Source organism: Chinchilla lanigera, unplaced genomic scaffold (genome assembly GCF_000276665.1).
Source record: "Chinchilla lanigera isolate Chin_1 unplaced genomic scaffold, ChiLan1.0 scaffold00061, whole genome shotgun sequence".
In the NCBI taxonomy this organism is placed as follows: Eukaryota; Metazoa; Chordata; class Mammalia; order Rodentia; family Chinchillidae; genus Chinchilla; species Chinchilla lanigera.
In genome coordinates this window covers 6,238,503-6,265,991 of record NW_004955462.1, presented here as the reverse complement: position 1 = coordinate 6,265,991, position 27,489 = coordinate 6,238,503, and the positions used below count along the sequence as shown (strand labels likewise).

At 32.1% G+C, this 27,489-nt stretch overlaps 1 protein-coding gene across 6 annotated transcripts in view; it reads left to right on the top strand.

Annotated features, from left to right (window-relative positions):
• The window catches only part of LOC102004253 (kinesin-associated protein 3), a 170,370-nt gene that overhangs the window by 124,553 nt on the left and 18,328 nt on the right, over positions 1 to 27,489 (top strand). For 5 of the 6 annotated variants that reach the window (XM_005398164.2, XM_005398165.2, XM_005398168.2 and 2 more), the window contains 3 exons: positions 75 to 160; positions 13,290 to 13,479; positions 18,599 to 18,698. In XM_005398164.2, coding sequence (XP_005398221.1) covers positions 75 to 160; positions 13,290 to 13,479; positions 18,599 to 18,698 — 376 coding nt within the window. Of the gene's footprint in view, positions 1 to 74; positions 161 to 13,289; positions 13,480 to 18,598; positions 18,699 to 20,548; positions 23,126 to 27,489 lie in introns of those variants that run through there. The other variant, XM_013521457.1, reaches the window with a different exon arrangement.

The following is a 27,489-nucleotide window of genomic DNA, read 5'->3' as shown; positions in this document are numbered from 1 at the left end:
ATGTAGAATTTTCTAATATGATTGAAGAGTTACAATCTCAAATGCGGTTTTTATCTTTAACTACTTGTGTTCAGAAGCTCCAGCATATCTCATAGATCTGATGCATGATAAAAATAATGAAATCCGAAAAGTCTGTGATAATACACTAGATATTATTGCGGTAAGTATTCTTTTACATAAGTATAATATACTTCTCTTTGGGTGGAAAAGACATTGTAAACCTAACTTTTACTGTGTATTCAGTGATAAAAGAATTTTGTATCTTGATAAGGTTTAGAGAATGCTAGGACACTAAATTTCCTTTTAAACATTAATAGGCTTCCAACTTTTAATATTAAGCTCCTTCCTTTAAAAAAGGTTCTATAACATACTCAGTTTAAGTCTGATACACATGTCATCTTGGAATCACTTGTTTTTCAGAGAAATTGTATCATCCATCAGATATGCAGTTTGTCCATTAAATTGTGTGTGTGTGTGCATGTGTGTGTGTATGAGCACGTGTGTGTGTATGTGTGTCTTTTGAGGCAGGGTCTCACTATGTGTCCAGGCTCTCCAGACTTGCAACAGTCCTCCTGCCTCAGCCTCCTGGGTGCTAGGATTACAGTATGGACATGTACTACCACACCTGGCTAGATTTTTTTAATAAATCAAATTTTGCTGAGTACTTCAGTTATATGATAATTTTTCTTACACATACAGACTCATTTCTTTGAAATTATGAAAAATATAAAAATCTTAGTTATTCATGACTTGGAGATTTTTAAAGTACCCATCATGGGAGGATATGATGGTGGGGTGGATCTAAGTGTTGGGCTAGGAACTTGCTGACCCTACAGACTTTTCTGTCGGAACTGTGCTGCCCTGTAGTCTCCTTCTGGGACTTAGGTCTTATACCAGGAATGTGCCAGATACTGAATTATTTTGAAGATTATGTAACAGCATATACTGTTATATACAACTTACCTGCTACCTTCTTTATACTGAATTTTGGCTCACCTTTTTAAAAGTTTCCTGATTAAAGCCTACACAGAATTTTAAATTTTTTTAATTATTTTTTTATTTTAAAGAGAGTAGTTAAAAAAAAAAAACCAATAGCAGCATACCAACATCACAAACATAAACAAAACAAGGCAAGCACAGAAGTGGTGATACAGGGTTTCAAAACAAAATGATAGGAATTAACAGTGGTTGTTATATTATATGTTATTATCTTCAGCTACGTTACTCAGATTACCAGATGTAAGAATGGATGATTGTTCAAACCATTAAAGAGAATAAAAAAATAATTATTAGATAAAACATTAGAGATAATACAGAGTTTTACAAGATGGTAGGAATTCACTATGGTTGTTCCATTGCGTACTGTTGTCTTCAAATCAGTTGCTCAGATTACCAGATACAAGCATGCAAAATTGGTCAGCACATAAAAAATTTTAAGCATTAACTGTTCCTTCAGACATTAACAGTACAGTTATCCCCGCTATTCTTCTATGTGTGTATGTGTGTGTGTGTATATATATATTTTGCCTTCCTTTTTTCTGTCCCTCATCCCAGTTGTTCCTTCCTTTGAGCAGTTTCTTTCCCTTTCATATCATCTATTGTACGTTTTGAGTTTTACTTACTTTTTCAGGTTCCTACACCAGGGAGACAATATGATGTTTACACATGTGGGTCCAATTTATTTCACTTATGAGTATGATCTCTAGTTGTGTCCATTTACAGACAAAAGCCTCGTTTATCTTTTTTTATAGCTGAGTAATACTGCACTGTATAAAAATACCACCTTTTTTATCCATTTCTCAGCTGATGGGCATTTGGATTGTTTCCAAGATTTAGCTATAACAAGTTGTGCTGTTATAAACATGGGTGCACGTATGTCACTGTGATATGATGTTTTTAATTCTTCTGGAAAAATACCCAGAAGGGGAATAGCTGGGTTAAATGGGACTTCTAATCCTAATTTTGTGAGGAATCTCCAAACTGACTTCCACAGTGGTTCCATCAGTCTACATGCCCACCAACAGTGGAATAGGGTTCCTTTTTCCCCACAGCCTGTCCAGCATTTGTTATTGGTTGATTTCTTGATGATAGTCATTCTTTCTGGGGTGAGATGGAATCTCAGGGTTTTTTAAATTTGCCGTTCTCACCTGACTAATGATGTTGAACTTCTTTTCATATATTTATTCACCATTAGTATTTCTTCATGTGAGAAGTGTGTATTCATCTCAGATGCCCATTTTTGGATTAGATCTTTGAATTTTGGGGGCCTGATTTTTTTTTAATTCTTTGTATGTTCTAGATAGAAGTCCTTTGTCTGAGGGACAGTTGACTAAAATTTGTTCCCAATTCATGGGTTTTCTTTTTACTCTATTGGTGATTTCTTTTGATGTGCAAAAAACTTTTGAATAAGATGAGATTCCGTTGTTGATTCTTTGAAGTACTTCCCATGCAGTTTGGTTTTTGTTCATGAACTCTCTGCCTATCCCTATATCTTCAAGATTTTTAACTACTTTGTCTTCCAATAGATTTAGTGTTTCTGTTTTAATATTTAGATATTTGATCCATTTTTATTTTAATTTAGTGCATGGTGAAAGACATGGGTCTAGTTTTAGTCTTCAGCATGTGGAAAGCCAGTTTTTCCAGCACCATTTATAGAAGAGGCTACCTTTCTTCCAGTGAACATGTTTGGCCCCTTTGTCAAAGATAAGGTGGCTGAGCATGTTTGTAGCTGTATCTGCATCTTCTAATCTGTTCCACTGATCTTCAGGTCTGTGTTTTTACCAGTACCATGCTAATTTTATCACAAGTAGCTTTGTAGTATAATTTCAAGTCAGGAATTGTGATGCCTCCTGCCTTTCCTTTGTTTCCCATGATTGCTTTTGCAGAATTTTAAATTTTTAACTTGAGCTTTTTGCACAGGTCAGAGTTACGTTTTAAAAAATCAATTAACAGGTTTATTGGAAATTCATTGTTAGCCTTCTGCTAGTGATTTCATTATGAAACAACACTCTCTAGCAGAAACTTTCTTGTCAATTTCCCACATTTTACTTCAGATATTCATCTGCCTTTTTTATTGTAGTACCTCACTTCTAACTTAGAAGTAAATGGGTACATAACTTTTAACTTTTATCTCTCAGTCAAAGAAGCTGCATGTATTAAGTATTTGTTCTACCAAGATATTTTTTACTTGTAGGCCTAAGGTCACAGGGTATATAGTTACACAATATTTAATACTCCTGTACAACAGTTTTATGATTCATGTACTATCTTCTAGTAGATCACTATGTCAATGTATATAAAGTACATATAACTGGCAAAGTTACACGTGTTTATCTTACTTCAAACAGTGAGGAAAGAGAGTTGTAATTCTGTTATGCGTTTCCTTTAGCATACTCTGCATTTACCTCCTGTTGAAGAAACATAAATAGAAGATATGTGTTTAGTTTTATATAAATTAAGGTAGTTCCAGTTCAACCTTATTATTGAAAAATTGATATAAAATATGAATATATTTATTATACAGTAAAAATACACTTACTCCAGTTACTTCTAAGCTGTGGACTCATCTCTCATTTTAACAAGGAGTCATTCCCACCCTTTGTCTCCTTTTTCTTCTGTCTTCACTGTCCTCTCTGGAACCAGTTTTGAAAAACCAGTGGATATTTAGTCTCATTTTCTCACTTCCCATGTCAGCCTTTCAACCTACACTAATTCTGGCTTCTGCTTCTACTGTGGGCATGATAGTAGTATTAAAGTAATCCTGACCTTCATTTTTCTAAATCCAATGAGTATTTTTAGTTTTTTTCTATTTTGTTATCCTACTTTCTTGATGAATATTATAAATCCTAGTCAGCATTAAAATATAAAATCACAAGTAAAATTACATGGGTTAACCAAAATATAGTAAATATTTAAATTTTTTGAATTTTATTACAGTGAAAGATACATCACCATTAATCTCCCTCAGAATACTCCTTTTTGCTTCAAACACATCCCATCATTCTTGCCACTTTCTGAAGCAGTTCTGAAAGTCCTCTTAAATATTGTCTTTATAAGGTATGATCAGAAATATAGTGACTGTTACTCCTGAGTGCCATCTCATAGAAAGGCAGGCTTATAAAAAAAATTACTGTGTGTCCTCATTCACCTTATTCACCAGATCTGGCATGGTGTACAGCTTCTGTCTCTTCCCTAAAGTCAAATTGACCATGTAAAATAAATATTTTAAATCCATACAGGATACTGAGGAAGCCAGAAGAATACTTTCACAATGGCTTCAGAAAGTTGCAAGAACAATGGGATGTTTTCAAAGTATGGGTATTTTGAGGAGAATTTAAGGAAATGTGTATTTTACTGTAATAATTTTTTTAAATTTAGGCATTCACTGTATCTATCCATCACACTGCATACATTACATTATTTTCATTAAGAATCTTGTTAATACAAGGACTTCAAAGGAAAAGAATCAGCAAAATGAAACTGGTGATATAATATGAAGTGGTAACTTGTTTAGTAGAGTATTACATCTAAATACAACTAATTTGGATTCCCTTACCACATTAATAATCTCAGCCAGCTCATCTGACTTTGTGAAGGCACAGCTTTTACGAGTAGAGACTTAATATAAAGATTATATATGATGCATCTACCATGGACATAATGATCATTCAGTATGTTTTTAAGTTAAACCAAAACTCTAACTCTTAACTGAGGACTTAAATGCAGATTAAATATCTAAACCAACATTTCTCTCCCTTGACAATAAACATGTATTTGATTTTCATTTTAATTTTTAAGTAGCATGGGAAGATAGTGGGTTCACTGTTTGGAATTTAACTGTGAGAATTTTTTTGGAGTATGTATTTTAGCCAGATGTATTACTATTTATAGTTCATATTTGAAATTTTCTTGCACAGTGGCTAAATTTGGCATTCCTAAACTTCATGTCAGAGCAGTTTATTGAATGGGACAATTAAGTGAAAAGCCTTAATCAGAACTTTTAAATAGTAAATATTCTAGTGTGGAAATACCTTATTTGTTAAGTGATCCATTCTTTGAATCTGTGTGACTTACTTGGGTTTGGACTCAATTTGTAAATTAATCTCAGACCAAAGCTGCACTCTTAGCTTGCTAGAGATCCTTATTTGGTAGAAAGTTTTGGAATAAGCTATTTTAATGCACCCTACACAGACAGTTCACAGTTACACTTGGAAAATAGCTGCCAATATTTGATTCTTTGCGTCCACGCTGTGTTACTGTTCACAAATGAGAGTGCTTAGCTTGTCCTAGATCTTTTTCCCAGAATAAAATGATAAAATTTACATATTTTGAAGCATGAAAAAATGTGATTAGATACAGCAAAGATGGTGAAATACTAGAACAATACAATCAAAGGAGGATGTGAAATCTCTCTCCAGTTAGCACTGGTAATGGCTATACAACAAACTTCTAAAACAGTTTTAGAAACTTGCCTAGAGACTGAGAATGTAGTTCACTGCTACAGTGTTGATTAGGGCGAGGCCCTGCACTACAAAAAAGAAAAAAAAACTTTCCTAAGATAGGAGTATGTGGTGGATGAGCTCTTAGGACACTGCTAGATTTTGATTTTCTAGTGTTCTCAGCATATTTATATCGTATAAAAAATTCAAAATCTGTAGAGGGAATGGGAATATTTGTAGTTTAAAGCCATTTATCTTTAAGAAAACAAGTATTTTTGTCACTCAAGACAGTGTGGAATAACACTAAGAAAAATTAGATGCCTTGTAAACCTTAGGGAAATATGCCTCCTTCAGTAGAGAACTTGTCCTCAAAATTATGCAGATACTGCAGTAGTGATGATTTGTTTAATGTAGTTGGGCCCAAGCCCTGAACTGATGAACTGAAACAGATGTGTAATGCTAGTATTCTGTGTACCAAGGAGAATTACATTACTTGTGTTACAGTATGCAGTCTCTTGCCTCATCAGCATGTTGTTGCCTCTGTGGCTAGGTTTCTTAAAGCGTGGGGATACAGAGAGCTGCGACTATGGAGAGGAACAGAGAACCAAGAGAAAGAGAAGCCGTAGCTATTTGGTCTTCTGGGAGACTGCAAGGCAACAACCATTGCATTTTCTCTTGAGCCTTGAGAATCATGAAAGGAAGAGTAGAATATAAATATCTGATCTAGAGAGCTTCTAATAACGCAGTTAAACGTTGGTATTCCTTAACTTTGGTTAAATATTTGAGAACCTTAGTTCCTCCCAAAGTGACAAATAAAAATCCCTCCCCTGACATTTCTGGGTTGTAAGCATTGATTGCATGTTTATTAACCACATAATGTGTGACAACTGAGCAAAAATACAAAGTTCAACAACACAAAACCCCTTGAGTATGAGAAAGTCAATCTTGACTAGAGAATACTAGGATTCTCCTCTAAGGCACCATGTGTGAACTAGTGTTCCACAAATAGTACTAGTGCCTCTATCAATTGATGATCTGTGCCAATGACATGCTGTATTACAGAGTGTTCATAAGAAAAAGGATACACTAGGTTCTCTGGTAACAGACAGATATCTCTCTCTGGCCAGCAACAGGCCAGACCAGTGTGTTACTTGGTACTAACACAGGTTTGATTAATGAGATTTTTAAATGGTAGCTCTTCTTTTTAACTCATTCTTAATTCTGATTATGGGTAGAGGTATTAAAATAACCTCAAATTAATACTTTGCTCTAATACCTTAAATATAGAAAAATAAGGTAGTGGCTTTAAGAAGAGGAAAAATTACATTTAATAAGGCTTTCATTTTAATTGATTAAAATGAAATCAAGCAAGATGTTTAAATTGAGCCTCCACTTCACTAATTATTAGAGTCTCCACAAAGATTTCCAGGAGAACCTGTGTTGGACAGAAAAATTGGCTTTATTACTAGTCTTGCCAAGAAGGGAGGGCACCTTAAACATATCACAGCCAGGCATTGTGGTGCACAGCTATAATTCCACTACTCAGTAGGCTGAGGCATGAGGATTACCTGGAGTTTGAGGCTAGCCTGGGCTATATAGTGAGTTCAAGGCCCACCTGCACTACATAGTTGAGACCCTGTCTCATTGAATGAAGCAAAAATCTCACAACACCTAAAACAAAGTTGTAGGGAAAATTTTATAGGATTAAAATCAGGATTAGAACTCAGGCCTTCAAAAGTCAAGGAATGAGTAGGAATTGAGTAAAAATGGGTAAATGGCCACTTTTAATAGGTGTGCAAGTTGGCCAGTGACACAGAGCAGGGATTTTCAAGTGAGTTGTTGACAAAAATGCCTAAAATCTTGTCTTTCAAGAGTAGGTAGAGCTGATTCTTGCCTGTTTTATAGGGTTGATAAACTTTTTCAGTGTATGTTTAATTTTTAATTTTTCTTGATTTCATGTAATCAAATTGGACTTACGAGATTTTTTCATTAGCCATGTTTTGCAGTTCATTTTTATATTGCATAAACAAAAGGGCAGAAATTTAGAATTTTTTTAGCTTGTTAGAATTTAAAAACAAAATGTATATGGACACAAATGGATATGTATATTTGCCTATTTCTTATGCAAATAAGAAATTTTGTGTTTTTTTAATTGACAACCCTTGGACTTAACCAAAGTATAATAAGAAAGAGAAAAAAAATTTTTACTTATATAAATTTTATTTACTTCTGTCTTTTCCATTGTGGTCTGGTTGGTGTATTCAAAATCATCCTGCACAGCTTGGCCTCCTCGGTGCGTTAAGCAGAGGTTGCCTGAGGAGGTCATTGCACTTAGAGCTCTGGTTAGAATATGCCATGATCAGAACTAACAGTCAGCCCTTCAGACTGTTCTGTTAATAAATAGTTCATGCATAAAACCCAACAACATTGTTATGTGAGTATGATTATGTACATATCTATATATGCATTTTTGGGGAGAAATGTTTTCTAAGATACAAAAAGGTTTTTTAGCAGCTACAGCCTTAATATTAATGAACAGCTGAATTACTCTAGACCTACTTTAATTTAGTATGAAAAATTACATTAAATAAACCATGTTACAGTCTCAATTATGGGTCTGCCACATTAAAGGAGAAAGGAAAATCTGTTTTCCATCACTGATGTTAGAACACAAAACAGATCTATGTAGTTCTTAGTTATCCTACAGTGTGTTAATCAGATACAAGGTGTGACGGAAGCCAGTGACAAAGTTTTCCTGATAGTGAACAGACTCTGATAATAGACTGGTTAAGACTTTATAATGTTTCAGTGGTTACCTAGTAAACAAAATGATGTAGGACTTCAAAAAGGATGACATATTTCCATGTAAAATCAAACCATAAGTCTTTCGTGACACCTTAGAATTTATGGAAACTGAATGCTTTTGCTTTAGATCATAATATCAGGAGCTGAGAAGAAAGGAAAAAGAAGAGAAAGTGTTTTTCTTTAAATACAGGACAAAAGAGCAACTGGGATGAGGGAAAAGAAAAAAAAGAAGGGGAAAATTATGTATATATGTGTATATACAGGGTCACTAACATAGTTATACTACTTACTGACTTATATCCATTAAAAGGAACAGTTAATGATTAATTATTTGATCAATCTTGCATCTCAGTATTTGTTTTCTTGAGTAACCACTTTGAAGTTATCAATATGTTAATACAACAACCGTTGTTAATTCCCTGTCACCTTGTATGTAGTTCAGTGTTGCTTGTACTGTTCTTGTGCTACTTTGTAAATGGTTGTGTGTTTGTTAATATGTTTTCTTTCTTTTACTTTTAAAATAAATAAATAAATAGATAAATATAAATAAATAAATAAATAAATAAATAAATACAGGACAAAGTCAAGAATCAAAGCCAGGACACATGGATACAATCCTTATAAAAAGAATTGTTTCAGAAGTGAAGGAAAATACTGCCATATCCCAAAAATATTTCCACAGCAGCTTGATAGGTTTTGATGACATATCTTACCAGTGATTGAACTATAATATCCCTGATGGTCATATTTATTTCCTGATATAAGTCACAGGGTGGGAGTTACGGGAGGGAGTGGAGATTGGGGGAGGGGTGTTAGAAAAAATTAATCTTCAGATGTCAAATTTGTTAACATTTTTGACACTGAATATTACTTTTGAGTTGCTGTTTAACTTTTTTAAAGCAACTCTTATGCTACCAATATTTTTTAGTTTGGGGAGACAGTAATTTGAACAACTTTATTAAGAAATAGCTTTTTACTTGCAGAATAATATGTTATTCTAATCATAGGTTTTCACTTATGGAGCTTAAGTCCTAGATTTTATTTTACAAATGAGTCTGAAGTCAAAAGTATTAAAATACCTTTACAGAGTTGCATACTTCACTCAGTAGAAAAGCTAGAACTGGAAACCTGATCTTCTAACTCCTAATTCAGTGTACTTTGTATTATCCAGGCCATAATATATGTAAATTCAGATTCTGCAATACAAAGAAACTATGATTTTACCATGGCTCTTAAACTGTATTCTTAGAGCTTCCCAAAGTATACATGGAAGATAGCCTAGGGATTCCAGAATGATTGGTTGAAATATGGTAAAACTTTGATTTGGTTTTCACTGAAATGAAAGAGGGAAAATAAATAAAAAGGGAAAAAGTTACATGTTTTTAGGGGAATGAGAGATGGAGTGTAAAATTTACCATGCTTATCTTGGCAAAGTATATTTTTGTTTTAAGATTCTCACATTTTTAGTCTAAAAATAATTTTTAGAAAAAGTAACAGTAGTTATCAAATGATTTAATATCTGTTCCTAAATATGATTTTGAACTTTTTCTAAACGTTAAAACTCTTGCGACTATTGGCTTAGCCTATTGTGTACCACACTTGCTAAATAGAATTTCAACAGTCATAAATTAAAATTTTGATTTTCAATGAATATCATAAATTTTTCTAGAAACACAAAATCAGTGGTCAGCATCATATAGCAAACATTGCTATCTAATTTGATTGTAATATTTACTACCAATGAACAAAACAAAAATATTTAAGTGAATATTGTGTTAACATTTTTCATTTTAGGATTCAAAACTGCTTTATATGGTAAACATTTGAAAATCTGAAGCTATATTCCACAACTAGGACAAACTGGTATGGCACCAGTACAGTATCTCAATAATGTTTCATTTTTAGCCTCTAAATTAGTGTGTGTGTGTGTGTGTGTGTGTGTGTGTGTGTGTGTGTGTTATCAAGTGTTTTTCAAACTGGGCATGGTGGCTCACACCTGTAACCCTAGAACTCAGGAGGCTGAAGCGGAAGGATCATTGCAAGTTTGAGCTTGAACTACATGGGAGACCCTCTATCAAAAAATAAAAGTGTATATGTATTTTTTCAAAGCTAGCAGTTAATATTGGAATGTAGAAGATCATTTTCAAACTGCTGGGATGTATGATGATTTATGGTGATTTGACCCAAATAAGGGTGTTATAAGTATTTTCTATCATTTCCCATTTCAACAGTGAACATATAACTTTTATAATTATAAAAATGCAAATAATATTTTCACAATGTCATGTTATAAATTTAAGATTTTTAAAAGAAGAACCTTCAAGGTCTTCATACTATTCAATCAGAGTTTTAGCCGTCTTAACCTGTGATCCATAACAAAGAACCATACCTATCTATGAGAGCTCAGAGGCACTCTGAGCCCTGCTTGGCCCTCACTGCAGTGTATTCATTGTAGTAGGAGTCCTTAAATGTTATTGGATCTTCCGTAAGACACAATTGTGAGTATAGTAAGTGGTAACACAGTCTGGTATAGAACAACATTTTGTCATTTCCTGAGGGAAAACTTTTTGTTTTATTCAAAGAGGTGAGAAAACAACTGTAATGTCTTCATTGTAATCCTATAAGCAATAATGTACTTGGTAATCATTATTTCTGGCATAGAAATTAAATCTATTGTTTTCTAGTGCCATTACTTTAAATAATCATTAAAATAAAATTCTTTTTAAAGGACAAATGATAGTGCAGCAATATCATTGCTATATACTTTTTGGCCTTGTAATGTCTTGCACTCTGAGTTAATTACTTTGAAGATGATAATACACAGTATAATAATAGAAATGTGCAATTGTTATTTTAATGTGTATTGTTATTTTATTATTTGATTATGAAATTTTGGGGTTTTTTCGTAAAAAGTAAATACACTGGGTCCATAGAATAATCCCATCATCATCTGATACAATAAAGGGAATCTTTTAAAGCAATGCATAGGGTGGTTGTGTTATATGTGGTGCTAGATTCCGTCCGAACTCTCAGTGTCTTAGAGCTTTGTCAAGGGCATGTCAGAAGTTAGCTGTGGATGCTCAGGGTTGTATTTGCTTTGTGTGCTTGGACTTTTGTCAGATAAGCTCTTTCGAAAAGGAAAAAGAAAAGTTTTATGTATGTAAGTTCATTATAAAAATATTCTTGTGAGCTCCTAAGGTAATAAAGCTGAGTTACTAAATGGTCTATTTGTGAAGAAACATCTTGCTTACACATTTCTACATTGTATGTGTTTCTGTTATTGTTGAGCTATTAAATATGAAAATATTAAAAAGGGTAGAAGATAATTCACAGCCAGATGTGGTAGCCTGTAACCGCAGCACTCTGGAAACTGAGGCAGGAGTGTCTCCGCAAGTTTGAGGCCATCCTGGCCTACATAGTGAGTTCAAAATTTTCTTTATACAGAGCATTACTTACCAGGCTAAATACATGTTAGGTATATGTATCTTGAGAATTTATTTTTTACCTTCATTGGTAGCATTTCACAGGTATTATTGTGAGCAAGTTTTAATCTTTATTTTCTTTAATGGTACCAGGAGTTGAACCCAGGGCCTTTCTACTGAGTCATATCACCAGCTCTTTTTTATTTTTTAAGGCAAGGTATTGCTAAATTGCCCAGGCTGGGCTTGAACTTGTCATTCTCCTGCTGCAGCCTCCCACTGGCTGGAATTATAGATGTGCACCATCGTACTTGGCTACAAGTTTTATTCATTGGAAGAACAAGCATTTTATATACTTCGGGCATTCGACTGAATTTTAATACTATTTTTATACTAGGAAATGATATGCTTGGAAGCTAAGTTCTAGAGCTATTTGATCATACAGTTTTCTTTCATTTTCCCTGAATAACTTTTTATTCAGGTAATTCAGATTTTTAATTTTTTTGCCAGTATGAATAGTTTTATACCTCTTGCCAGTTAAACAAGCTGCTACTCTTAAAACAAGCAAAACACAGTAAAATTATTACCAGTCATCTTATAGATTAAGATTTCTGACATTTTAAGACATTCTTGGAGTTTGGGTGACCTGTGACTCATTCATCTTTTAGGAAAAAGTTAAGTCTTTTCAGTTTCTTCTCCAGAATACCATTTTGCTTTTTGTTTGTGCATTAAATGTTTTACCTTAATAGTTATAATTTAATCATAAGGAGAAGTGATCATACCTTTGTGAATAGTCTGACAAAAAGCCAATCACAGACAACTGCTGCATAATCTCATGTGTGAAATACAAAACAATTATCTCCTAGAAATTAAGACTAGATGGTGGCTGCAGGGAGGTGAATGGTAGGGCAAGATTGTGTTCAGTGAGAGGTAGGAGTGAGTTCTGGTGTACTGATCCACAATAAGATTACTATAGGTAACAATAAGATATTGCATATTTCCAAAAGCTAGGAGAAAGGAGTTTCACCATAAAGAAATGGTGTTCAAGAAGATATGTGTAATTTAAAGGTTTATACAATACATATACATATCAAAATATCATGTAGTACCCTTTAAATGGGCACAATTTTATGTTTCTGTTAATAGAAAATTTTGAAAAATAAAGTTCCTATACCCAGGGGACAAGTAGAGATATAAGGAACTGCTGTAGTTTATAATAATTGGCCCATTTGTCTTTCAAAAAAATTCACCAAGAACTTTCTCTGTGACAAGTGTTACAGATACACTTGTTCGTGAATAAGTCATAGTTACTTCTCAGGAGCTCATGGTCAGAACAAGAATAGACACTTAAAGAAATAGTTTTATAATTAAGAGGTCATTATTTTGTGGTTGAAACAAAATCAGATGCTATTTGTTTTCTGTAGTAGACCAGTTAAGCAGTGCTTTAACAATGCTTCTCCTTCCTCACTGTTATCTAAACTAAAAAATATATCAAGAGGTCATGTTAATGTTCCCTATGAACCAAATGAAGGCTCTTAAAATTCTGTCTTCATGAAACTGTTCCTACCTAAGTACCAGTAAGTAAATTTACACTGTATACTAACAGTTAGCTGTTTGTTTTTAATAGGAGTATGATGATGAATGGGCAAAGAAAATTCAGAGAGAAAAGTTTTGCTGGCATAACTCTCAGTGGCTGGAGATGGTAGAGAGTCGTCAAATGGATGAGAGTGAGCAGTACTTGTATGGTGATGATCGAATTGAGCCATATATCCATGAAGGAGATATTCTAGAAAGACCTGACCTTTTCTACAGCCCAGGTAAGGTAGTAACCCAGCAAAAATTTGCCTTTATGCTGTGTAGGAATTTTGGCCTCGCAACCTTGACATTCCCAAACTTTCTAAACACTTCTTTTTTTTTGTACCGGGAATCGAACTCAGGACCTTACGCTTGCCAGGCAGGCGCTTGTGCCGCTGAGCCACATCCCTGGCGTCTAAACACTTCTTTTAGTGTACAAATAGGTTTCTGCTAGTAATTTCAAACATAGTATCTGTACACACCAACAACGTGTATTAATTCCCCAGTTAATCTTTAATGTGATCTCCATTAAAAAGTATACAGCCAGGAAAATTAATTGCTCTTAGTTTCTTACTTCCTAGAATGTGTCATTTCAGTGGATATCCTCAAGATTTATGCTTTGTTTTCCTGTGTTTTTAAATTTAACAGTTTAATTTTGCTATAATTTTGCTTTAGTTTCATACTACCAACTATTTGGTGATTGTAGGAAAGATTCAGATACTTGGTAGGAATAGTTTTTTCCTTCTAAATTCTGCAAATGTTTTCAAGGTAAAATTTAGTGTGTACATATATTATGACTGTTGATTATACCATATCACTCTTTTTAATAAATGAATTTGGCACACATATTGATAAATTTTATATATTTTGGCTTTTGGTGTTTTGTTCTGTTGCCTGTGTTAATTACTCTATTGAAGTCTTTTGGTTGAGAAAGAAAAGGATTTCTAATGAAAATTTGTGGAAGGTTCTAAATAAAAGGCATTGAGGCTGGGATTATAGTTCATTACTGAAGTACCTACCTACCGCATGTGAAGCCCTGAGTTTGATCCCCAGCACCACAGGAAAAAAAAGAGCATTAAATTATATCTGAAATGGCTCACCCCTTTTTTCCTACCATATATTTATTAAATAGTCTTACTCTGTTTAAGTGTTTTACATGTATTATCTCATTTTGTCAGAACAATTTCTTTGTGATCAATGGTTGATTATATAAATTATTACATAAAATCACTAATTAGCACCCCTTCTGACCAATAAAACTATTCACATTTTCATATGTTTTCATAATTCTGAATTGTACAAATTTACCATAAATACATACTTTTGTATTTGATATAGGTGCTTAAATCCTGGAAAGTTCATGCTTTACTTTGAAAATTGAATATATTTCTTCCTAACTGAACTTTACAGTAGTTATGAAATTCTGCTTTGTGTTTCAAAACAGCTGGAATAAATCATTAATTTCAGCCAACCAGAATTTCTTAGTTCGGTAATGGCAAGCAGCTGTTCCTTACATATTTAGTATTCATGAAGTAAAATGATATAAAATATATATGATGTGGATTTTTTGTTGGTAGGTATCAGAATAGTCTTAGAATCAATTTCCTTACTTTGAAAATTGATAAGTACCTGTCAGCACGAATCAATAACCAGTTTCTAAAACTGAGTAAAACTGTTAACCGCATCAGTTAATAGTTTCAACTTTGTTGTTTAAAAATCTTTCAAAAATCTAATTGTATTAAAGTTATTAGCATGTTTCTAAGTTTAATTCATTTAAATTAACCTCTTAAATGAAAATTATATTTTTGAGTTACTTTAAAATGTGTTGTTATACTTCTTTTGAAAAAACTAAATTATATTTTTATATACCACAATTTAGAAAATAGCAGTAACTGATGGGAAAATAAATTTAAATATTTGTGTGGTGAAATATTACTAGATTGTCTCTTTTTTTTAGAATATGTAAAGTCTGATATTATACATATTCAACAGCAGAAATTTCATTCTATAGAGTTTATAGATTGCTTTCTCATGGCAGCTGTCTATATTTTTTAGCTTATATATTATTTTCCCTTGTCATTTTCTATGAAATCCATGGGCTAAATGTATCTCTGTCTCATTTCTTAATGTGTCTCATGGAGATCTAGATAATAGGAGCCCCTTTTTGTACTGTGTTCTATTGTGGCCTAGAATTATCAGATGAATTTGTAATTACTACATATTAATTTGAATGCTTATGTCATTTATTTATGCTTCTGAGCCTCTTTGAAACTTCAGGCTACTTCCAGTAAAAAGAGCCTTAGTCACTTTTCAGCCACAGGATTTAAACTAAATGATTCTCTGGATCTTATCTTTTATTTTAAAATAAAATGGATTTTCTAATTTTTTTTTTTTGCTATTTTAATTTTTTAAGAAGAATGGTAATGTTACAGAGCTAGCACCTCCTTTACAGTATTGTTTTCTTAGAGCCTGAAATCATTATTATTGTAACCATTGATTAATTTTTCTTTAACATGAAAATAAAGTTGGGTACTTTGGTACTTTTTATCCATACAGGAAGTATAATTTATAAAGTTCTATTGCTGCTGTACATTTCTAAGTGACTTTTCACTTTCTTATTGTTCATCATCAATTATGAGGACTCCTGTTCTTAATATGTGGAAATATTCTTGGAATATAAAACTTAATATGATTTGTTTCTGTCTCAAGAGCATTTAAAAACCATAGTTTATAAAAGTTTCTTTCAGTAACATTGTATAAGAAGATACAGAGTTTTTGTTTTACAGTGTTTATAAGGTAACTTTTTTAACTGGCTTCCAGAATTCTGAGGGTTGATAGATTTGCTCTGATATCATCACTTCTAGTATATGCTCCATTTGTGTATAACTATCTTTATTATTGTTTAAAGCCTCACAGAAAGGTATGTTACATAACTATGACGTGTAGTATTATATAACTAAACAGTTCCATATAATTTAATAACCTAAATGTGAAACTGTACAGCTTAGAGTGCTGTGATATTTTTCATCTCTGTTTTCTGTTTGTTCTCTGTCCATGAAATTCTTTGGTTCCTTATTGCTCTTTGAAGCAACAAAGAGCTTAAGGAGGACACTCCTAGCTTGATCTGAATTTTATAATCAAGAAAATACGATTCTTTTTTAGTACTTCCCTAAAATAAATAATATTGGTTGTACAGTACAGAGAATTGGGATGAGACTTTCATGGACCTTTTATACCTCATTCTAGTGAAGACAGAGTTCTCAGTTTGTCAGAGCTGCCACCTTTTCTCAAGCCATAAGGAGCATTATAGAAACTATAGTTTATTTCAAATCAATTGCACTGCCCTAACATTACTACAAGTGATTTTAAGAAGTATTCATTTACTCTTTCTTAATTACCTAATATTTAAATTATATTATTTTTAAATTACTTATATTCTGTGTATATAAAATTTCTGGCTGAACTTTTCAGTTTAAGAATTTTTAGTTTGAATTCAATTTGCAGTCCTGTATTCTGCTTGTCCTCTTGCTGCCCCTTGTTCCCTTTGAAGACAGTGGGAGCTCTGAATCAAAAATAAAATTTTGAGAATTTGATCAGTTTTTAATAAAATTTAATAAAATTAGTATGCCTCACTTTACTAGATCTTATTTTTAAATTCAAACTCCTGTGTAAGTATCTGTTCATTTAGTTGTGTTTAGTATATCTGAAACTTTATATTCCTGAGTGCTGAAATGTTTTATGTATGACATAACAAACATCTTTGCCTTCTTTTTGAAAGTGTGGCATACATTTTATTTTAGTGTTTTACTTTTTTTCTTCAACACTGGCAGGTTTCTTAAGCCCTGATCCTCAGTTATTTCATTTTAGTTTAACAGAATAACTTGTTGATATTTTCAAACCTAACCTTACTGATTTCAGCCACCTTATCACAAAATTTATTATGCATATAGAATTGATTTAAAGAAATTTTTTAGCTTATGTTCAATCTGCTATGATTTCTTTTTTTTTTGTATCTATTCTGTATTTAGCTGGTCTTTAGATTTATAGAATCTATCTTCTAGCGTCCACTAAAACTGAACTAAATATCACTGGCACTTTCAGTGGAAACTCAAGTGTCTTAAATTTAATAAACCAATAAGACAAATATTAAAGAAATCCATTAATAATACAAAAATTAAATAGTAGTACAAAAATTAAATAGTAATTCAAGTAATTAATAAACGGTGTGTCACCCATGAATAAGTGTACCAAGCAAGGTACATAGGATCCTATGGAAATACTAATTACTTCACTTAATTATTTGCCCTTCCATTACTTAGTTTTACCATTTACTTGATTTCACCAGTCACAGATTTTATTTAATTCTACCTGTCTTTCAAGACCTAAATCAATTACAGTTCTGCCTCCCCTTCCCAAATAGGCTTTTCTAACCCCTATATAGTAATCCCTCCAGAGCTTTTATTGCCTTCACCATCATTTAGTACATATATCCACTCAGTGTAAATTATTTTATTGTTATCTTAAGAAACTAAAAACTTTAAAAACAGACATATATAAGACTTCAAAGCCATGCAACTAGTTATTATAAAAGCATTATACTAAAATATTTGCTCCATACATGGGACATCTTGTAAACCATCATTTTTTCCTCATTCTATTTTTAGTTTTATTCATAATTCTATTAAAAATAAGTTATCTAGCTTTTAACATTAGTTCATGTGTGAGTGTGTTAACATTTGGGATTTAAATTGTCAGACACTGTTTATTTAGCAATTTACTTATTTTATGTATCTAATTCCCTAATCATCATAAACAAGCCTGGTACAGAATGTATAGTGTACTTCGAAGCAGCAATAGTGATCCTTTTGTTTGCCACCACTGCCCTAAAGTGTTGCTCTTTATCCACATTATGGTATTCATGCCTTTCTGCTGCTATTCATGCTTGCTTTCTTTCTTAGCCTGGCCCATGGTTACTATCGCCTCACCACCCCACCTCACCTCATCTCCTTACCTTTTTTTCCTTTTCTACAATACTGTAAGCTTCTTGAAGACACTGTCTCTGCCATCTCTGTTGTAGTATTATCTGGCACATAGTAGATGCTTAATAAATGTTGAATTATTGTGCTGAATTGTCAACAAAATACTTAAGTACGTATGGTCCTCTAGGACTACTCCCACAGAAAACAACATGTCATCCCAATTTTTCTTCTTTCCAGATTAAATGTATAGATTATTTTCTTACTGTTAAGATTTTTCTTCTTATTCATATGAGAATAACCTCCATGTGTTGCTTGGTAGGGTAGATTACTTTTTATTCTCCACAAATATGTTTCACCTTGTTACCATTTTCTTTCTTGCTAGATGGATTAATTGCCACTGAAGGAGCCATAAGTCCAGATTTCTTCAATGATTATCACCTTCAGAATGGAGATGTAGTTGGACAGCATTCATTTCCTGGCAGGTAAACAGTCTTCCAAGAAAAATACGATGTGTGATGTTTCTTGTTTTTGAAAAGCTGGAATTTTCTTCACTCCTCATTTCTCTTTTTCATTAAGAAAAAAATCTCAATCTTTTCAATAACATGCATGATTTTAAATTAATTTCTGAAGTCATATTCTTATGTCTAAAAAAAATGGAATCACAAATCTTAAAAACATCACTTTGAAAAATATGAACTGTCTATTGAAACAGACAATGCTGATGCCAAGTTAGTGAATACAGATTGTTTTCTGAGTACCTTCCAAAGCCAATATAAGAATACAACACATTTATTTTAATGACTATTTAAATATCACTGTTTTAAAAAGTTGATGCTTTGATTTAGTTGAATTTTTTCTATAAGAGATGGCATTCAAGTAAAATATTTAAGGGAAAAAAATCTGACAGGCTGGCATCGTTCTACATAAAATTCCCTATAGCAGATAATACAGCTTTATTACTAATGGTGGTATATAGATTTTTTAAATCTTGCCAAAAATCACAAGTAATATTTTCTTCTTTATTCCATTCATAGATATGCAGTATTTTAATTTAGGCTGACTATTGAAACTTCATACTAATCTAGTTCTGTGAATAGGAATAATCTTATTTTCTCTTAAAACTGTTTATTTAAATTACTGTTTAATTTCTGCTTCTAAAATCCTATTTTTCATTATAATAAACTATTTTCTATTTAAGAGGTAGCTTATATATTTTTAAATGAATATAGTTGCAGTCAACACATTACAACTCTTAATGATCACTTAAAATAAGATATTTTAATTCAATTTTAATTATAATTGCTATAACCATTATTATCTATTATATATAATCAGTTTTACAAATATTTATTTTTATTTTAACCTCACCAAAAAATCTTAAACTAAGAAATATGTCTGTTTTGTAGTCAAGCCACAAAAAATTTAAATTTAAGTAACCAGCTCAATCAAATAGAGTGAAAATATAGTCTTAGGTCTATATCACCCAAACTTATGTTGTTTCCAGTATAATGTGCTCCTAACTTGGGGGACGGGGGGACAAAACATTCTATCATGATTTTTAAGCATTTATAACCTCTATTCACATTAAAAGAAACTCCTTTCAAGGCTGAGGATGTAGCTCAGTGCTAGAACATTTGCTTAGCGTGTACAAGGCCCTGGGTATGATCCTCAGCACTATAAAAAAAAAAGAAAAAGGAAGAAATATGGCAACCTAGTGTATACACACATTTTTATTCACATATATGTATCCACCTGTATATGTAAAATAAAATGCCTTAGAATGATACTCTTACTACCTGTAAGGCACTATGATATTTTCTTTTGCTCTATTTCATTTGTTAAATATAGATCCAACCTACTAAGCTGGTTTCACAACTGACTGACAATCATGACTCAAAGCTTTAAAAAGTAGTGGAAAAACAGTATTACATGAAATGCATAGTTCAGTGTTCTATAATAGACTTTCAATAAATAATAGTTAGAAATAGTTTTTTTGGTATGCTAGATTGTCGTAGTAAGAAATTCCTTGCCTCAGGAATAAAAGCTAGCCATGGTTAAATGCTAGAAAGCATATGGCTTTTGATTACTTTTGATGCTTCTGGCTATATTAGGTATAATTATTTAAATAGAGGCTCTGTTTAATCATTATAACTGCTATATCATGTGGCAATTCCACTGTACAAATGTTTTCAGAAACATAATTGAAAAAGGAAGAAATGATTTGGAAATTTGATCCTAATATTTATATCAAAGACTTGCTTAATTAATTATTCTTTCATTATAATTATTATTTGGTTTCACTATAAACAAAGCATTTTTTTATTTGTTGCAGATACTGCCAATCTAAAGAAAGTAGACTGCTACTAATGTATGCATCACTTATGTGAGGAAGACTTGCTTTTATTTTTTATATAATTATGTGACTTTAAAGAAACTACTAAAATTGAATATACAGAATAACCTTATGAGCCCAATTGAGGAAAATCTTTCATTTGGGGCTTTTGAAAATGATCATTTTATAAAATAATGAAAATGTTTTCAGAGGTTCATTTTAGTGACTAATAGTGACTAAGTTAAGAATTAGGTCCAAAAAGTCAGAATTTTCTCAGTTCTGTTAATAATTATTTTCAATTACTTTGAGAACATCTTTTGTGAACCTTCACTTCATTTTCAAGGGTAAAACTATTTAAATAGCTTCTTTTACTTCATAAAAGACATATCAAGGTAATATTCACTTAAAGGATTAGTTAATAAAACAGATTATTTTTCAAATCTAAGGAGTAATATATTTAACATAATCATTTTGTTTTGAAAATTATCCTTTAAAAAGATCTTCCTCTGAGAAAGTTAAGTCCTTCATCTCACTTTTGAGGCTTTAACTCTTGTAACTGTTACTTATTCTTTTTTTATTTCCAGGATAATTTAAATTTACAATTAGTTTACTCAAGTGTTTGTGGGTAATAGATCAAACTAATAGTTCAATTGTATCAGCAGAGATATGGAGGATACAGTGTAACCAAAGATACATACTGTTTATACATTTTGTTTTATTGATCTGCATTGGAATTATTTTTTCATTTATTCAGTCATTTTTGGCTAGTGAAGACTCCCTTGATACTAACAATTCATGGATCTAGCATATTTTTTAATTCTGCAGAGACTTAAATATTTTAAGTTGCTTCATAATTATTCACATATTTTGTATCATTTCGCTGATGTCCATATGTAAAATTTTAAACTAGAACCTTTCAGCTTCTGATATATAGTAGGTAAATTTAAAATTAGTTAATAACATTGACTCAAACCACTGCTGTTGAGATTTTTCATTTTAACAGATTTTAAATTACTCAAATGTTTTAATATTTAATTTTTCCAAGAAATGTTAAGTTAATTAAACAGAAGTTAGTGATTCCTATTTATCTCTGCTGTAAAGATAAAAATAAGATTTTATGGACACCATAAAGACTTTAGGATAGCTGAAAAAGTAATGCCTCAGTTGAATTTAAAATACTGAAAAACTGATTCTCTAAATACCTTTAAAAAGAGGAAGTATTAGATATTGAGAGGTTTTTTCTTTTAGGTTTTGTTTTTTCCTACTTGAATCGCAGAAGAGGTTCAGATGACTTACACGTTCTTTCCTTGCTTCTTTATCATATGTCTTTGGTAAAAAAGCATGGCTGTTATGTGGGGAAAAGATATAAATGGTTAATGTATAAACAGTGAATTTCTATCATTACTATTGAAATGATTTGAGTGGCAATGGTATGTGAGATGAAATGGAGAATAGGTTGTGTGACAGGGCCAAGTGGCATGCTCTTCACGTAGCTCTCAGGGCTCTTTGGAGAGCTCTTTGTTGTTTTTTAAACATTTCAGTGTGAGTGAATCGATATAAAATAGGTGACCCCAAATTCCTACAACTGCTGATTTGAATGTCACGACGGTTTTTTAATTGTTCAAAGAAATTATTTTTTCCTAATGTCAAATGTGTTCAAATCCGAAAAACTAAGACAGATTGAGAGAAGTGTTTAAACAGTTCAAATTGGTGTTTTTCTTAAAATCCAAGTGAATGGCCCTTCTCAATCTGCATGCCTGCATTTTTGTAATATATCAAGGCAGTTTAATTGGAAACAGTGAAAACTGCTAAACTCATCAATCTCATTTTACAAGAGAGACTGAATGTTTGATAAAATAGATACTGGCAGTTGGACAGCGAATCCTGGGTCTTAGACATGCATCGCTATTGGTTTGAATCCCTTGGCGCCAGGATTTCCCGACATTTAGAGCTAATGCAAAATGCATTAGGGCTCCAAGGCATTAGCTGAGGAGTTGCCAATCCCAGAGAGTCAAATGTAAATCTCCCCCTCCCCAAATCTCAACTGGTGTTAGAAAGTAAAGTGGAACTTGCTATTGAAGCTAATTAAAAATAATAGCAAGACTAGCTTTTTTCCTGTTATGTACCATGAATCTGTACCATATTTTTGGACCATTTTTTATTATAACTCTTACTTTTCAAGACTAACAAGAACCTCATGTTGAGTATTTTTAAACTGCTTCCAGCTTTTACAAATCAGTTTTTGTTGCAGTAAAAATGGTCCATTTTCCTTTTATAGGAATCCAATTTTCATAAACTGGAAAAAATTGCAGAGACTGCTTAGGTTTCCTTGGGTCTTTGAAAAACATTTTTCAGAGAGACTAACATTCTTGGTGGTTGGCAGAGTGATGTCATTTACTGACCGTTTCACTGAGGTCAAAGATGAACTGGATGTGTGCGTTATCTGAGCTGTCTGATTCATACAGTTTCATTTTCTATGTGTATGTTATACCCTGGGGTTTTTTTTCCTTTCTTCGAGTACTTTAGTTATTACCTTTTTGTGCATTAAATTTACTATTATACATAATATGCTTTTCATTCTCATCTCATTTTTTCAAAGATTAAATCAATTTGTTGGACTTTGAAATATCATGCTGAATAGAATTAATAAATTATTTCTTATTATAAAAATAATCTTTTGTTGGTCGTAGTGTTGAGTGCCTATAATCACAGCTACTCAGCAGTTTGAGGCAGAAGGATCGGGAGTTTGAGGCCAGCCTGGCAACTTAGTGAAAGTTTGTTTCAAAAAAGAAACTTCCATTTGAATTTTTCAATATTTGATTTTTCCTGTGGCTAAGATTTTCCCTGTAAAATTAAGACTTATTTTTTTCATTAAAGCACTAATTATACTCAGCTATATGGCTTACAGTTTTTTCACTTGAGAAGAAGAATCTCAAAACTTCATGTTCTATCTAGAAGGCATTATGTAGTATTTACAGAAGTATATAGTATTAAGATTACATATTCTGAGTTTAGTTTATAACAGTTATTCAAAAAAGAAATCAGATTGTCCACATTACAACCCTTAATTTCACCAAAGAAATTCTATTAATGTTGTGATGAAAATAAGTATGCCTACAAAATTCTGTTTTGGATAAATCTTTTACCACTTTTTAATTGATAACTGAAATTCTCTTCATTTGTTCCAACCCATGGTAGTTAAATGATAGTGATCTTTACTACTATAACAGCATTATAGAAATTACGTGGGAAGTTCTAAGAAAAGTTAAAAGGACCTCCTCAAAACATTTCCTTTGATAGACACTGAGACTAACAATTTGTTCAGCATTGTGAAAACTAAATTAATTGGCAAATGCTTATAAACTCTTTTAAAGATCATCACTAAAACATTGCTTTTAAAAAATAAAACATTGGGACTTGGGATTTAGCTCAGCGGCAAAGCGCCTGCCTGGCAAGCGCAAGGTCGTGAGTTCGGTTCCTGGTACAGGAGAAAAACCAAAAAAAAACAAATAAATAAATAAATAAATAAAACATTGCTTTAATGTTATTAAATTTCTATCAGATAATCATTGCTTTTTTTTTATTTTGTGAATGTCTCTTCTATTAGTTTTTTCTCAGCAGAAAACATGCTGCATAAGGGCTTTTTTTGGAGGTGGGGGCAATACTAGGAATACTGGGCTTTTCACTGAGGTACATTCCCAGTCCTTTTTATTTTTGAGACAGGGCCTCACTAAGGTACCCTGGCTAATCTTGAATTTGGGCTCCTCCTGCCTCAACCTCCCAAAGTACTAGCTAGGATTATAGGCATTACTGTACCCAGTTACATGAAAGCTTTAAAGCAAAGTTCTCCTCACTTTAGTAATTTTTCTAGACAGGGTAGTCACAAAGTAAAGTAACCAGATACCCTTTTCACCAATCATAAAGATTTTTTTAATGCTACTACCCACACATTAAAGCAAAGAAATACTCATACAGCTGGGAATTTAAGTCGATAAAACTTTTGTGGAAGGCATTTGATTATGCAGAACAAGTGCCTCAAATTGTCCATTTCAACTCATTTACTTCATTTTTTAATGTCATCTGTATGAAGTATTCAAAGGTAAAAACAAAGACTGGATAAAGAAGTTGTTATTATCAAACAATTCAAGTAATACTAAGTGTAATGGGGTATATGTATATGTAGAATTAATTTTTCAACACACTCTTTTCCACAAGATTTTGCCAAGTTTATACTGTACTAGAGTTCTAAGTGAAATCTACATGTGAAGGTCAAAGTAGATACACTTAGCAATAAGAACATTCTTCACTTTTTTAAGAGTTGACCAAGGAGATCCTTTTAATTCATTTCCTCTATATTAAAACTTCCCTTGTATGATGTTTTCACAGCATAAAGTTAGATATACCACTGCCACGTCTGTAATTCTGGTAATACAAAAGCATGGTTGAGTATTTGGCAATCCATTTATTTTCATTTGCATGTGTTAACACATTTTGGTACCAGATTTGTTGACTTACTCTCAATCTGCAAACATTTTTACTTTAAAACAAGCACATTGTTAAACAATATATATTACTGAATAACAAACACTTATTAAGCATTTTGTCTGTGCAAAGTACTTTCTACATCTACTCTTTATTCTTTGTCCTTCACATGCACATTCACTTAGGTTCCTAATACTTGCTCTTAACTGGATTTAGGTTAGGATACTTGCTTGAGTTGCTCTTAGTTTAAACGGAAGTTTGTTTAAACCATGCTTAAAATACATACAGTAGAACCTCTTTATAACACCAGAGTTTGGTAACAAGACAATAGCCTGTTTACTTTTAAAAGTTGCTCCATTTCAAGCAGGGTATATCATTCAATCTAAAAATATCCAGATCTGTGTACCATTTTATTTTAAAGTTATTATAAAATGTATGTTCATTTATGCAAATGACATTTTAGCATGTGTAAACATCCATTTCAAGGCTTGGAGCAAAGGCAAATCTATACCTAGTTTTAACCAATAGAAATAATTTTAAATTCTTCCCATCTTCATGAGATGAAGTAGAGGTAAATTAGAGTTCACTAATGAAGTAGAGTTAAATTAGAGCTCACTAATGAAGTAGAGTGAAAAACAGAATGTAAATGGCAATCACTATGTAACAAAACAGAGAAAATCAAATGAAATAGAAGCATGAGGCTCTTGCTCTTATATAATCTTTACATGAAGTTTCATTTTTCTTTCTGAATACTCCCATAATAGTTTCACCAGTTATTTTTTAAGATGGAATATCTTAGTGTAGTATCTAAAAAATCCAAGAATAAAATGTTTAATGCATTTAAAAAGTCCAAATCTAAATATACAGAGACTAATATCTGCATTGACCTAAGCCTCATACCTTCATATATTGCATTTGATCATTAACGTGTGTGTGGTAGATGGTGCAAAAGCAACCACTGTCCCTATTTTAACAGTGTGGAAATTCAGGCCCAGACATTTTTAAAGGACTAACCAAGTAGCTAATTAAAGAGTGAAGCCTTTAAGCTTGGGTTAACCACCTCTAGATGACAAGCAGGTATGTCTATCAGTGTATTATGGTTTAGAAAGTTTGGATTAAATGTTATTAAAATTCAGAGTAAGATAAGTAGCTTAAATGGTGTACCAATTTTGCATAAATACATTTGACATGGTTTACCATACATTAGTACTTCAGATTTGCTTGGAGGCACACTGCTGTGTATTAACACGTAAGTAATTATAATTAGTTCACTACCATTAAACTCTTTTAAGTAGTTAGTCCACTAAATTTTCTTTAGATTAAATCCAGTTGTATAAAAAATGACAATGAAACGAGTAGGATTATCTCAGTCATAAAGGGTAAATGCCTCATGCAAATCATTTATTCAGCTAATTAACCAATGTAAATATTTGCCTGCATGGTGCCATTGTTTTGTGCCCATGAATTAATCCATAGGTTGATTATATGTTAGTTTTATTTTGTCTTGTTTAGACTTTTTATGGAGACAGCTTTTTTTCTAGAATTGAAAAGGCAAGGATATTTAGTTGCACTACTTGTACACTGATAATTTACATTTCCCAAGGATAATTGAATTAGGTTATATTAGTAAATTGGGCCTATAACCTTTAAGGACAGATTTTATTAGATTATCACACATCAACATTTGCAATTGTAAACTTTACTGAAATTCAGAAGTACAAACCAAAAGTCAGTGCTTAAAATCCTAGAATCTTGGGGAGATGTTTTATTCTAAAGAAGTTTTACTTTCTGACTTGGAAAAGTAGTTTCCAGTTACTTACTTGCATTGAGAAATTTAGAAGCAAAAGAAGTTGATGACAGAACTGCTTTCATCAGTTTAATACTATTTTGTACCTGGTACTTCGAGCAGTTTTTGGAGGTATGCTCATAATTAGCTGTCTATAACACCCAAAAATACTCCCAAAGAAATCCAAATTTATTGTCACTTTATTAGAACTTTCTTTTAGGGGAAGAAATTCAGGCAAAAATCAGTCTATAAATAAAGTAATCTGAATATGATTAGATCCTATAAAAATGTTGACACATTGATTATGGTGTAGCTTTGTGCTAGAAGAAATGATATAGAGAGCTAACCCAATCATGGCAGGAAGTTAATTATATCACTACCATTTAAGAGTGATTATCCAAATTCATATATTTTCACATATAGTCTGTTTTTGTTGACTGTACAGATATAAAAATTAGTTGTTAATTAAAACAGTAAATCAAAAGTTTTTAGGCCAAGATGATTGCTCTTATATATTTTGTCTAGTAACTATAAAAAAAATCTAAAGGTAGCAAGATTGAGAATGCAAATGGCTTTTCTAGTGACCTATTCGTACACTAATAAAAATAACAAAAGTATGCTCATCAAATAGTTGATAACCACACCTCTGAAACATTAAAAGGAAGTAGACTAG